Source organism: Macrobrachium nipponense, chromosome 1 (assembly GCF_015104395.2).
Source record: "Macrobrachium nipponense isolate FS-2020 chromosome 1, ASM1510439v2, whole genome shotgun sequence".
Taxonomy (NCBI): Eukaryota; Metazoa; Arthropoda; class Malacostraca; order Decapoda; family Palaemonidae; genus Macrobrachium; species Macrobrachium nipponense.
Window position 1 is genome coordinate 193,523,131 of NC_087200.1, and position 15,692 is coordinate 193,538,822.

At 38.9% G+C, this 15,692-nt stretch overlaps 1 protein-coding gene across 1 annotated transcript in view; it reads left to right on the forward strand.

Moving 5' to 3' along the window:
* The window catches only part of LOC135220329 (transcription factor RFX4-like), an 87,546-nt gene that overhangs the window by 63,614 nt on the left and 8,240 nt on the right, over nt 1-15,692 (forward strand). The window contains exons 12-14 of the mRNA XM_064257562.1: nt 768-911; nt 6,836-6,997; nt 8,841-9,187. Coding sequence (XP_064113632.1) covers nt 768-911; nt 6,836-6,997; nt 8,841-9,187 — 653 coding nt within the window. The remainder of the gene's footprint in view (nt 1-767; nt 912-6,835; nt 6,998-8,840; nt 9,188-15,692) is intronic.

Here is a 15,692-nt window from a genome sequence, read left to right on the forward strand (position 1 = left end):
TTGCAAGAGTATATGAAAACCGACCCCCCCACCCCCAGCCCCCTTTTTTCCCCCCATTCACTTCGTTAGACTTAGTGTAGTACATCTTTACGAATTTCATTGACGACATAAAAAGCGAAGTTTCCGTCTGTCGAACCCAGTGGTTCTTTTCAGAGACTTTTCAGGATATTACCGTAGGCCCATACCCAGTTTTTTTTTTAGGAGGGTGGACCTTTTCTTCTACAAATGTCATTGCATATATAGGTAGTATATACAAGATGAAATACTTGAAAATGTTATTTTAGTTGTATTAAGAAGAAAACTGGGTATGCGGTTTATATGCCCTTCTACCCGATAAGATGTTATTCAAAGTATAATGGCTTTGGTTGACAGAATTTTACTTATAATGTTGAAAGTTTGACTTGAAATTCAAGATTATTTCTTCAGTTTTATTGATTGATTCATTTATTATGTTAACAATAACATGCATATTACTTTATTTGTTGTGATGTTATATACTTTGACTTAACAAAAGACAATAATTATTCATGACTTTGTAAGTACAGTTCAATGAAAAGGATAGTCACACAAAATATGCATTTCCTGAAATTTGTTTGTTTTGGGGGGAGGGGTTCGTTCGACCCCCCCAACCCCCGCTTGGCACAGGCCTGTACCGTAGATTATAGTCTCCCGATCGCGTTGTGGCCCCCTGAGAACCCCAAACAATCTGCCCCAGGTTAAGAGCCGCTGGTCCAACCAAATCTCTTCTCTAACCCTCGTCCCCACAGGCTCCTTCCATTTGTTGCACCTGATGTTCGACGACTACGTCTTGTATTTGGTGGAATCCCTCCATGCCGAGGAGAAGGCTCGCGAACTCCTCAACAACATCGCCACCGACACTCCTCCAGATTGCTCCGACCCCGGATTTGGAGGTGAGGATTCATTTTGACTGAATGCACACAAACGGAGATTATAGGGACACGCGCATGTACCGCTTCTCTGTGGGTCGTTTTCTTTATCCAGGTACGCTCGGGAAACGAGGCGTGACCCGGCGGGCGCGTGCTAAAATCTAAGGTCAAATGGAGCGTTGTTTCGCCAACGAAAACTAAAATGAATACTTTATATTTTATTAGAAATAGTTTTTCTGTACCGTTTAACATGCAGATTATTTATTTTTTTACATTTTCATTCTAATAAATAAATCATAAATATTCAATCCTAAAATTCCTGTATCTTTAATTCAATGTGAAACACCTTTTTCAGACCTTCAGTAGTTTGTAAGCTTACTTCCCGAGTAAGCGAATATAGCAAGATATCGGTCACTGCCACATTCACCCCTAGCTGCTAATTGTAGGATGAATTGCATGCGCAGAAAATGTCTGGATCATTAGGTCTTAGTAACCTGCAAAGTTGCTGTACACACGTTCTCATTAAGGTCTCCCTCTCCTCTTTTCAACTACTACCCAATTGTCAATCTCTGCGTAGCCTTTATTGTCGTCCGCTCTTTCCTTCTTGTAGGTCTCTCCACATCTCTCACCCCTGTTCTATGTATTGTAACTTTCTCTCCCTTAAATTCGACTCTACTCGAAATACACTGTGCACACAATATTCATCTCAACATCCTCGATAATTCCTTCGTCTTAGGCTTTCTGAGGCGTTCGTCTTCCTTCCCAAAATTTGTGCGCATGCTCCCTGCTCTCTTACTTGCCTGTAATCTGTTACAGGATTCTTCTCTCATCCTACTTTACCTATAATGTATTAACATGCATTGTAGAATAGCCAGCGTCAATTTGAAGTTATTATTATTACTATTACCATCATCAGCTCCATTTACTACCAAATAACTATATGGATTTTCCATTTCTACTCTTTCGCTTCCCGTATCACGATTCCTTCGTTCTTTAAATGTTTTCTCATTGACCCTCATAACCTTGTTCTGTATAAATACACAATCAGATTTCTCTTCCTGCAAACACATTCATATTTTGCATTACTTTTCGCAGTTTTTCTCTATACTGTCCCAAGCCGACACTGTATCTCCCCACTTTCTTATCCCATAAGTTCGCACGAACATCTACGGATGTCTTCCTGACATCTCGCATCGTTTTTCCCTTCCCGAGCATTTAGTTTCATGCACCGTCTTCTTCTTTGTGTCTAAACCCACACTCCTCTTCCCCTACTAGGGTGGCCATTCATTTGAGATGTGAAAGGGGGCGCCCGTATAAATTAACAAGAGAGAGAGAGAGAGAGAGAGAGAGAGAGAGAGAGAGAGAGAAAATTTCACATTTGCAGCTGCTTGATCCTTTCATCCTGAGGCCTGACATGTGAGATTCATCCTTCAAAAAATTGTACATTAGATATATATACAAACAAACATCTGCATAAATGAAAAAGTATAATCCAGTCGGCAATTCTCCAGAGCAAGTGTTACTTACAATAGTAAAACATATTATGCTTTTTAGCATATGGACATGAGTCTATGAATAGAATAATATCTTGACTGTTATCTCTGAATAATTAGCAATTCATTACGAGTTTCATATACAATGGGTGACACATGACGGGAAATTCCGTAGAGGGGTACATGAGTATGTCCCCCAAAAATAGAGATTTTTTTTTGGGGGGAGGGGAAGATTCGAAATGGGGGAGTGTGAAGGACGTCTGATCACCCTACCTATCAGTCCTCCTGTTACGTGACGTACCCCTGCAACCAAAATGATACAGCTGTAAACGTTCCCCGTGGAACAATTGCTACCCTTACTTATTCTCACCCAGGAGCACCTTACAAAACATCCCATTCGTAACCAGATCAACTTCTGGTTCCCTGCCATTCTTGACCCTTACAATTGCCATCCTAGCATCCTAAACAAGCAATCACAAGCTTCTCAAATTACTCTAAAAACCTTTAACCCCTATTGCAACATTCAGATGGACATTTTGCTGTCCTCCTTCTATAGCAAATAATTCTCCGATATACTCACTCCTTTGACTATACTCTGTTTTTTTTTTTCATCTGTCCATCCGCCTGTGGTGTTTGCGTATGGTAACACTGCGTCCTGCTTTAGATAGTTACATTCAACGATTATAATAATATCCTATTTCGAATATTAACGGTGTAATTCGCATACAGTAAATTATTAAAACACTTTTCAGTTGCAAATGTACACCCAGATATCCTTTTATTTACCTAAAACTTACACATACCGTAACTATTTAAAGCCCGGGATGCAGTGTTACCATACAAAAACACCACAGGCGGATGAACAGATGAAAAAAAACAGAGTATAGTAACTGCATTCCTTTCAAAATGCACCACGATTCATCTCCTCTCGGTTGCTGCAGTTCGACCACCAGCAATCTCCTCTCTCTGCATTAAGAACACTAATTTCCCAATCCCAACACGCTTTGTCTTTATTCACTCTTCTCTACACCCACAGGCACTCCTGATTTTTGCTCTGGACTCTTCTCACGTCTTATTTGCTCCTTCCATGTCAGTGTCTTCTGCCCTAATGCATTCTTCATGCATATCCTTGTAATCTGTTATCTCTTTCTTCTTATCAAGTATATATATATATATATATATATATATATATATATATATATATATTAGCTGACAACCAGGTACTGCCCGGGAAAAATCTCTCTCTCTCTCTCCTGGTAAGATAGTTGCTTCAGTTACATTGCCCAGCATTTTTGACGTTTTATACTTCACCCCTTCTCACCCGCATTCCTACTGGGGCTGAACTTAGACCTGAAGGGCATCAGGAGTGTCACTATTCATCTCAGCGACCTAAAATAGGCAATATCATCTGTCATTTTCACATCTACCCCATTTCCTATTGGGGCTGAACTTGGACTTGAATGGCATCAGTAGTGTGTCTGTTCATCCCAGCGACCTCAAACACTATGGATTAAACACTGATATCTGTAATATTCAGTTATTTCTAGATGTCACCACCTTCCCGCCCTCTCCTCCTATCGGGGCTGCACTTAGACTTAAAGGACATCAGGAGTGTCACTATTCATCTCAGCAACCTTGAAAACTATAGAATAGACAATAATATCTGTGGTTTTCGGTTATTTTTACCTGTCATCCCCTTATCACCTCATCCCCAACTTGGGAGTGTCACTATTAATCTCAGCGACCTCGAAACCTATGGATTAGGCACTAATATCTGTCGCTTTAAGTTATTTTTACGTGTCACCCCCTCCTCATTGGGGCTGAACTTGGACTTAAAGGGCATCGAGAGTGTCACCATTCATCTCAGCAACTTGAAAACTATGGGCTAGCCATTTATATCTGTCATTTTCAGTTATTTTTACTTTTCATTCCTTTCCCCCCCTCCCCACACACCACCCCTTAACTCAACCTTCCTCTGGTGCCAGTAATGTCTTACCCCCAGATTTTTCTTTCAAAGGTACTAAGGTATATATATATATATATATATATATATATATATATATATATATATATATATATATATATATATATATATATATATATATACCAAATTTGGTTGAAATTGTTCAATGCATGTCAAAGTGTATGTGGCACACACAGATACATACATACTTAAATCCATTTTTATAGTATATATAGATAGATATACGTGTGTGTGTGCTTGTCTGTATATATGTATATTTATATATTGACTATTTCCTTGGATAAGTGAATGAGGGGCTTAGTTAATACAACAAGAGGCAATGTAAGGTCAAGAGGTCATGTGCAGTGATAAATGGGGATGGATAAGATAGTCAAGAATAAATAAACAAGACAAAGAAGTCAAGTAATCTGAACAAAGGGGAGAAGGATAGGAAGGACTGGAATGCAAATAAGAACTTGCAAATGGAAACACGTTGTCTGATATGATTGCCATTCTGAGTCAGTTTGCGGAAGCAGAGCCAAATGATGCAAGAGTGGAGAGTGGCTATCTGTGCTGGAGAATGCTCGTGCAAGTCAGTGCTGAGGACTCGGGGAGTGCAATCAATCAGCATGAAGAGAGGCAAAACACCAGGAGTTTATGGGACTGAAAGTGAGAAACTAACTATGGCGGTGAAAGGATAACTGACAGGCAGACTGGCATTACTAAGATGTGTAGGTGAGGGATCAGTTTGGAAGGAATTGTTGAGAAGGACTTTTGTTCCACTCCATAAAGTTGAAGGCAGCAGAAAAATCTGTAAATGGCATGGTGTTGCTTGCTATACCAGGTAAAGTTTATGGTATGGTTTTGGTTGAGAAAGTAAGGCAGATATCATGAGGACTGTTTAGGGGATAAAGGGGATGTTTGAATTAAGTGGTTTTTAAGATAGCCATATAGGATGTTTGAAAAATAGAAGGAAAAATTGTACTTGGCATTGACAGGTTATAAAAAGTCTATCTTTGAATTGAAAGACAAGCAATGTCTTGAGTTCCCGAGAGCAACTAAATATTTGCGTGGAGGAAACAAAGTGTGGGCTACAATATATTTACAGTTTATGGTAGGGCAACCAATTTGATGTAAAACTGGATACGAGACAAGGATGCATTATGTTTCTGTAGCTATCCAGTAACTTGGATCGAGTGACAGAGGAAGTTAGAGAATGGAAACAGAACTTAGGTGCTAGGCTGAGTGGTGAAAAATGGGTTGTGAATGGAGTGTATGACTGATGCTTGCCAATGATGCAGTGTTTGATAGATGAAGAGGAGAGACAATGGATAGCAGAGTAAATGAATGACTGACAGTAGGTGACAGAAGAGATAGCTGGTCAAAAGGGGAAAATGGAACCTAGCAAAGTGTGTACAAAACACTGATGAAAGACTTTGAACCTCTGTAGATAACAAAGTGACAAAGTAAAAAAGGAGCAATGAATCACTTCTCTGTAATGGAAAACGAATGAAAAAATAAAGATTGAAGCTGTTAAGATGAACTGTGTGCAGCATATGTCTTAAGAAGAAATGCAAGTGGGAGAAATATGGAGATATGCAGAAGTGGATAAAAGATCAGTAAGGTGGAAGGATAGGTCAGTGTTTTGACATGATTTTGCCTTGAGGTAAGAATGGCCAAAGATGCAGAAAAGTGTACGATTCATAGTGTTAGGGGGGAGGAGACATGGAACGCCAGTGAAGTGCTGTATAGACGAAATAAAGGAGGTACTGGAAAGGAAGGCCCGTATGGCCATGAAATGCTTGAGTGCATACAAGACAAAGTTGAATGTTGAATCACATATAGACGGACTCATTGCACCAACAGCTGCTATATTGGAGGTTTTAGCATTTGAGTCTAATCTAGGATTCATCAGTTAGATTATGAATATGCAGTGACTTTGTGTTATTTATTATTTGGAACCACACACTGAATATTACGAAGGTCGTCCTGTCCTCTATCACACTGAGTTGACTCCTGTTTTGGGTTATATGTTTGGTGCCACACAGGCCTTGGTGTTGTCTGTTGATTCTTAATGCTTTAATCGGTAAATTCCCAAAGTCTGAGTCCTTTTTCAAAATTTCATATTCCTATATTTCATCACTGTATTTTGCAGCTTTGAAAATGCGACGGAATCCTCGAAACGTCAGTTTTTATAATAAACAGATGAAAATTTCATTACATCTTCAACTCCTTTTTCTGTGTTGGTTGACAGCAAATTCCCCATTTCCATATATATATATATATATATATATATATATATATATATATATATATATATATATATATATATATATATAGTGTGTGTGTGTGTGTGTGTGTGTGTATGTGTTGTATTTATTCATATTTGCTAGTTAGTATGCTCATTAACGAGCAGCATTACTGAAAATTGTAAACAGATATTTTTCCATTTATTTTGTCAAACTACCCAAGACTTTTCTTTTATTCTACAGATCCAGATAACGAGGACAGCTTGCACGCCCTCTCCTTCCTCATGGGCGGCTCCACTACCATCGGACCACAGACCGTGAATCCTTCCAACACCCCTGCGCTGTCGCCCAATTCGCACATGGCCCACGATCTGCACATCTCGCCCACTCCCAATACTGTTCTAGGTACTAGTTCTGCTCTTCTTCTTTCCCACCGTTATCCCTACATTAAGGGGTCGGTTGCCTGATGCGCCTTCTCCTCCACTACCTTCTATCATGGTTTATTGTTTAGCGAAGGGTTTTTACGACTGCATGCCCTTGCTGTCAACAACCACAGTTATTGGTTGTGGGCCTAGCCTTTGACTAAAAAGTAAGACTGCAAGGCAGCAGTTTCCAGAGTTATCAGTGGTGGGCCTAGCCTTTGACTAAAAAGTAAGAATGCAAGGCAGCAGTTTCCACAGTTACTGGCATTGGGCCTAGCCTTTGACTAAAAAGTAAGAATGCAAGGCAGCAGTTTCCACAGTTATCAGTGGGTGGCCTAGCCTTGACAAAAAAGTACGAATGCAGGCAGCAGTTTCCCAGTGGTCCACAGTTACAGGGGTGGGCCTAGCCTTGACAAAAAAGAGTAAGAATGCAAGCAGCAGTTTTTTTTCACAGTTACTGGCATTGGCCTTAGCCTTGACTAAAAAGTAAGAATGCTAGGCAGCAGTTTCCACAGTTACTGGCATTGGGCCTAGCCTTTGACTAAAAGTAAGAATGCAAGGCAGCAGTTTCCACAGTTACTGGCATTGGGCCTAGCCTTTGACTAAAAAGTAAGAATGCAAGGCAGCAGTTTCCACAGTTACTGGCATTGGGCCTAGCCTTTGACTAAAAAGTAAGAATGCAAGGCAGCAGTTTCCACAGTTACTGGCATTGGGCCTAGCCTTTGACTAAAAAGTAAGAATGCAAGGCAGCAGTTTCCACAGTTATTGGCAGTGGGCCTAGCCTTTGACTAGAAAGTACCTGTAGACTTACTAACGATGTTTTCAGTAATGCATACATTCATACTTTATATCAAACCATTTTTGAAGCTCTTTATTCCATAAATGTGAGATTTTCATCTATGCAGTTATTTGGATTTGTACAATCTCTAACTAATCTTGTTCTCAGCAGCTTCAGAAGGACTTTTTATCTAATTTATTTTATCATGGGTTAAACCAGTAGCAACACTTCTGTAACGACTTATCTGGATTCATCTGTTGATCAAAGTATTTGATAGAATGAAGATTGTTAGAAAGTCTCACAAAAGTGTCAGGAGTCAAGATAGAAGACTGCAATTAATCCTTAGTACTGTATAGTGTGCCTAACAGAACATCCTTAGTTTTGACAATGACTGATAGTTTGGAGATTTCGTTAGCCATTTAATAAGTGCTTGGCACTTGGGTTTATAAAACTGAGATGCTTTCAAGATCAGTATTGACACTATGGATATACTCTCATTAGGAAATTGGTGGTAGCTTTCTTTTTATTCCATGGCCAACCATAATTCAGGTTCTCCTACTTGACTCTTTATGCTGACTTTCCATATCAGTCTCCCATAATTTTTAAATAAAAGTTGACCAAGAGTTTTAAACCTCAATCTTACCATTTACATAATTACACCATTTCGTGTCATTGCACGTAACTTTCATTATTTCACCATTTTCCAGTATATTTAATTATTTCACCATTTTCCAGTATATTTCACCTTAAACCTTTTGGACTTTCGGAAACCGCTGTCCCACCGAGTTAACGTTCATGTAAGACAATGCAATCATACTTGACAGAACTGTGTAAGAAGCAAGTCAATCTAGCTAATTTATCATCCCCTATCCGAGTCCACTTTGCTGGCTTTTATGCCTTGAGAGCTGAATAACAGCTTATAAAAGGTGGGGGGACTAAACTGGAGAGCATAGAGGCATACTTAGAACAGACGAATCCCTCCAGAAACAACACACTATAGGTAACAGTGGCCTGGCTACGAGCTTGACAGAGTGGCTGTACATTTCAGGGTTGGACGGAGGCCTTGTGGAAGATGATGGCAGCATGGACTACATCTCCTCAGGGGTGCCACCTTCAGCAGGAGTGACAGGCCATGGCGAGACCTCAGGCCCGGCTCAGACGACGCCCGTTGCTGTGACAACGGCTGCTGCCGCTGCAGGGGCTCCTCCAGCACCCCCATCAGTGTCAGCAACTTCAGCGCCTCCTACGGGCGGGAGCGGAGGTGGTGCAGGCGCAACGGCAATAGGAGGTGACTATTACAGTTATGACTATGACGCTGCTCGAAGTTACCGAATTCCGTCTACCCTCGTTGGAAGAAACTACCTCTACCCACCTACGTCTATTGCTATTAACCAGGCAAGTGTCAGGGAGAGATTTTGTTGTATGATGCCAATGGAAAGAATAATTAACGTTTGTATCTTGATGAAAATCTGCCTCTGATTATATAATTTCACTGATAAATACGTGACTTTCTGTTTGCGAATAATATACGTAGATAAACTATACTCTGTTTTTTTCCATCTGTCCATCAGCCTGTGGTGGTCGCGCATGGTAACACTGCGTTCTGGGCTAAAAATGGTTACGCTTTGTGTAAGTCTTAGGTAAATAAAAGGATATCTGGCTGTACATTTGCAACTGAAATGTGTTTTAATAATTTACTGTAAGCGAATTACACCGTTAATATTCGAAATAGGATATTATTTAAAGCCCGGGACGCAGTGTTACCATGCGCAAACACCACAGGCGGATGGACAGATGGAAAAAAAAAAAGTATAGTATATATGGATAGTACATATGGTCTTGGTCGCATCCGTCTTTGGTTTCTGAAACAAATGCGATGGTGCCACTTCTGGGGTATTCTGCAAACCAACACTCTACTGGTCTCACCTTGAAAACATTTGTGTGTGTGTGTGTAATGGGTTCCTAAGATGCGCGCCATCTCTTGCCGGAATTCATTTTCTATGACATGAAAAGTGCGGTTTTCTTTGCCAAATAACGATATCATTTTCATTTCATTATTATCTAGTCGTTGTCTGTCCGCTTACAAGGGTGTCTTGACTTTGCTAATCTTGAATTGTTTTAGATTTTCGGTATCTAACGTCATCCCCCCAAAAAAAATATAATCCGTCAAGGTTTACGAAATTACACAAAACGATCAACAAAATGTTGAAAGGGTAAAAATCTATGAAAATATTCGTATGCTGCCATACCTTTCCCTATGTTCAATACCCTCACGTCGTAGAATCAACTCGTAAACAAACAGATAAGCTGTATTCATTGTTTACAATAATATGAAGGTGGAAGTGGACAATAGGTCTACATTTCTGTGAAATCTTATTTTTTTCGTGGCTTATCCAAGCGTGGAACTAGCTGAACATTTTATAAATCACAGGGGAAAAAAAACACACACACGCAAACAAACAAACAAAAACAGGACAGATGTGGAGGTCAGGGCAAGGTCGTTTTCCTTAGACCTTCAAAAAGTAGGAGTCTTTTCTGAATCAGTATAGAAAGCAACTTCCGTTATCATACGCACAGCACAAACCATACCTGCAAAAGATAATGACACCAGCACTTCTAGCATTGCAATGTGAAGACATAATAGCAAATGTATATATCCACTCTTTGACGTCGAGAATAATATGGACAAACTCATTCAGAGACTAAGGTAATGTTCAACAAAAACCTGGGACGGGTCAGTGATGGGTGGCACTGGAATCAGGCGCTCTCGCTTAACTTTTCGCCTTCTCTGATATATCATTTCACAAGCACGGCTTTTCGTTTGACGGTAACTTTGTGAACAAAGTCTAAGATCAAAATATTTTGAAATTCTAGGATCCCCCCCTTTTGTTCACAGTGTTATAGGTGAGCTTAGATGTGTATGTTGTTTGTAAGGTGTTTTTACGTTGCATGGAACCAGTGGTTATTCAGCAACGGGACCAACGGCTTGACGTGACTTCCGAACCACGTCGAGAGTGAACTTCTATCACCAGAAATGCACATCTCTAACCCCTCAGTGGAGCTTAGATATGTCGTACTTATGGACATGATTTTTGTTTTTAGCCGTCAGTTACGGTTTTTCTATTGGGTCTAGAAAGGATTTTAATCTTTGAAAAACAGTGTGTATGTTTCTGTGGACCTACACAAACACACACACACACAAAAGAACAGCTGCTCTTACGCTCTCAACCACCATAACCTGTTCCTTGAATACATAGTCCCATACTGAACCTCTGCAAAAGCAGTCTTGCATCCTCGAGGACATCGAGTTAAATAGGACGTCGCTGAAACAGTGGTCACGTATATAGAGCCTTTTTCCTGCCAAAAGCGGTTTGCACCTCGTCTATCACCGTTCATTACTTCTACGTCATAGTTACACGTCACAACTAGCCTCGATTGGTGTCCCCACGGTCTAGGTAGACCGTGGGTGTGCCTGAGAAAATTAGCTAAGTCTACCCTTAAATTACTCTTATAATGGCCTTAATTACCCACATAAGGTATCAATGCATATTTTTGCCTGTTAGGTCGTGGTTTCCAACGTCATCTTCTGCTGCCAGAACACCAACTCGCCCGACGCGGCAGCTATTTTGAAATCCATAGTAGGCGCAGCCACGGTCTAAGTATCCTAGACCCACGGTCCAGATAGTGTATCTAGACCGTGGGCGCAGCAATCTCACCGAATCGAAGCCGTTTGACAGTAATAATTGGTTGAAATATAGAGGCTTTTCATACTGCAATGCTTGAAACACCAATACACAATTTAAACTCAATCCTCATTTTAATGTGCCAATGTAATTCCTTATGAAAAGTCGTTATCCTGTCTCTTAGGAGATATTTCTTTAATAAGTCTAGCTGCTCTATTAATAATCCTTTGGATTTTCCTGTTTGTAATTAGGGAGGCCAGAATAGAATGGATTACAGTAATCAAGTCGACTAATATCATAAGTTTTGAAGTAGCACTCTTATTAACGACTCATCCAACTATTTCCTTATTTTACTCATTGATTGAAAGATTATGATCCAGTATTACATCCAAATCTTTAAGAGTTGCTTACAGTCAGATTTGAATTAAATACGAGATTTCAGGCCCAAGTCCAAGCACTGGGTCCTATGATGGTCATTTTGACAGTAAAAGGACTGAAAGGTGTAACAGGAGGAAACCCTCATAGCAGTTGCACTATGAATCAATTGTCAGGAGAGGGTGGAAAGTAAGACGGAAGAGAATATGAAAGGAGGTACAGTAAAGGGAAGGAAAGGGGTTGCAGCAACAAACCCAAGTAATGCCTACAGTGAACAGCATGAGGTGCACTGACGGCACTAGCCTCCTACGGGGTTACAGTCTGTAAAGTACAATTAACCACAAGGCTTTCATTATTACCCAGTTTTCTAAGATCACCCCCTCCCCCTCCCCACCAAGACACTCAGTTTTATCAGCATTCAACTTAAACAGTCGCTCTTCCATCCATAACTTGAATGTCATTCATAACATCATTCAGTTTTCCTTCTGTGTCAGCAACAATATTTCAAGGTCAAATAGGACTTAGTATCAACAACAAAATTGAAACTAACACCATGCTTATATAAAATGTACGACAGTTTGAATTGTATATGTATAAAAAAAAATAATAAAGTGGGCACAGTTCCCTAGGACACACCTCTTCACAGCGCCCTACCGCTTGAAAATGACTCTCCAGTATAAACGCGATATGTTCTATTCTCAATATAACTCTTAAGAAAGTCCAACGCGTCTGCCATCAAAACTAACAATTATCAAATCGTCCACAAACATGTCATGAACAATTGTAGCAAATACAGCGCTCAAATTGAGTAATTATTAATATAGATACCACTCTTTTCCGCATCCATTTTCTTAAGACGTTCACTACGACACAACAATGTTCAAGATGTTCTGATAACTGTTCCAAAATTTTTACCATAATCTTGGATAAAAATGTAGTTCTTCGAGACCGGTCTAAGAAACTTAAGACTGCTTGTCAAGAGCAAAGACAATACACGAAAGATGGGAAACTGACTATTAATACCATTAAAAAAAACATCATCCAACCCGTCAGAACGCGCGCCATCTATTGATCATGCCCTCAACTAAAACTCGGCTGTGGCGTAGCGCGGCTTTTTTAAATGTTAAGATTTATTCTTATGCTGCAATAAACTTCTCTTTATAAATTATTGAATACTAAATCGATTAATATTGCTTGTTAACATGATTATATGGCTCTATCATAGCTTATGACTTATATATTAGGCATTCTGAATCATTAAATAAAATCCTTCAGTTAATGTAACATTAATTGCTAAGTATCTTTATCTAAAATTGAGAGGGCAGTTAACATTAATTGCTAAGTATCTTTATCTAAAATTGAGAGGGCAGTTAGAATGAAACAAACTTATTCTCATATTATCTTATTATTTCACCAATATAGTATACAGTAATTATTTTCCTTTTTTTGGGCTTGTGCTTATGACTGTATAATGTATACATACCTAAGCGACTGTACACAAATGTTCTTGCAAAGAACATAAACAAAGTAAAGAAATGGGCACATGTTTCATTTGCATGCAATAGTCATACAAGTCATGCAAACAAAACATGCATATATCAGAATTAAAATAGCAAACAAAGCATGGGATAATCAAAACCAATAATATGAAATCAAAAATGAAAAAGCAGACTTAACTTGCATGCTGATTAGGCAAAAGTTAAGCAATATTTGTTAATAAAACTAAGAAAAGTACAACAACAAAGTAGTAAAAGTAAGGTACCCTTTTATAACAAATTTTTATTTGCTTTCATAAAAAGCAAATAAAAATTGAAATCACAAATCAAATAGGGAACAAACCTATTTATAATAATTTATTAAAATCTCATAGCCCAATTGTGGGAGTTCTCAAAAATGCATATTCAATTGGCACCCTTTTATGAAGGTAATGTAACCAACACTTCTGCCTGGTATTTTCTAGTAAAATGCCATTTCTGCAAGAAGCCTGCACATTCCTAAAAAAATTTGAAAACAATTATTTCTAATTGACTTGAACCATGTTTCTTTTTGCATCATGTACAGTACAAGCAAATATCATAGGTTTTCACAACTTGTTTTGCCAATTTATTACTACTGTATTACTGCGTACATTTGCTGCCAAATGGTAAATTTACTTTGGAATATTATTGCGGGTGTTGGTACCAATTACAAGATTTCATTTTAAAAATTGAACAATTATGAGCATATAATGTAGAAACATAGATGAAACGGTAAGAATGGATCTTGTGGAGCAGATATGCTGGTTTGCATGTAATTTTTTTTATTTTGAATGCTTTTATCCATACATATAGGAAAATTCAATCATAGATTAAAAGGTTAGTGAACTTGAAAATTAAAGTAAAACACTCTAACTTAACTAACCTACTTATGCTCTCCCATATGAATGCTCCCATAAGATCAAAAGTTGTTTCCTGATGAAACAACTTTGGTTTGCTAAATAGTTGCTTATTAATGAAAAATTAAGGTAAACATTTATAACTACAACCCAAGGGTAAGCTGCTGAGAATATAACATAACTACAGTTGCTGTGAGTAGCCTATCTGGAAAAGGCATGGAGACCCAATATTCACGAATTGTATGACAGTGATAGGAATTGGTATGTTTATTTCATATTTCTAGAGATTTTCAAGATATGCAAATATAACTTTAAGGTATTTATTTGAAATACAATTGACGCCTCTATGACAAGAAAATATGTTTTTCTAGTTGATTTTGATATGTTTTGCAAGATAGCTTCATTTCCATTGCAAATTACTGTTGACATGATTAGGTAACTGTTGTCATGGTTATGGTACTGCTGATATGGTTAGGTTTACTGTTGACAGGATTAGGCTACTAATGTACACTACCAGGAAGGTTAGGTTGGTTGTTGGGGTTTCAAATGGCAAATATTTTTTTCTAGTCGAAAATTACATATAAATATATTTTTCTTTCCGCTTAAAGGCGTCCATCGTATTGTAATATTTTCCAATATTTATTTCGGAATAACACTGCACCAACATTCAATTTTGCTTTGGTCTATTTTATTTCTCATTTTCTCTAAAAGTCATCATGTACTTTGTAACAGATGTAATGATTTTATTACCTTTCTTTATTCTGAGGAAAAGCATGAAAAATCAGATGGGGAAAATCATTTTTCGTCCTATTGCAAACCACACACGGGTGATGATGGCTACGCCCACTCATGATTGAAATTGAATGCCCCGCTTTGTGAAAAAGTAAACAAACAGACGATGTAGGCAGGTGCGATGCTACCGCCATCTTCATTTCATGCCAGGTACTAAATTGTATGCGGCCGATGGGTCTGTGGCTTGAGCTTCCCATCTTCGTGTATTGTCTTTGGTCAAGAGCACCTTTTTCATTCAGGGGCGTCATTTGTTGGGTTGAGGGGGACTGTGGCGTGAACTTTCCCACCCCGCCGCCCCCACCACCCAAAGACACTTGATGGGCGCCCCTATCAGACTTGGTTTGCCCCTAACCCACTTTGAAATACTGTCATTACTATTCCTAGGCTTATGAGACTACATAATATAGTTGGGTTTGGCACACCTGTTCTATTAACTCACAACAGCTCTTACTCGACTTCAAATTGCGCGCTAATTTCCAAAAAGTTCTAAATCTTTTCTATTCCCCCCCTCCCCCCCCACATGAAAAATCTTAAATAACCCCACTGCTTTCACAATTATAGGTTTCATCATCGCCTCCTTTTCACTTAAAAGGATATGTTTTACTTCCAATAGAAAGATTAAATATTCCGATATTCTAACCTTATTTAAATCAAGGCAAAGGGTCATTCGCACCAT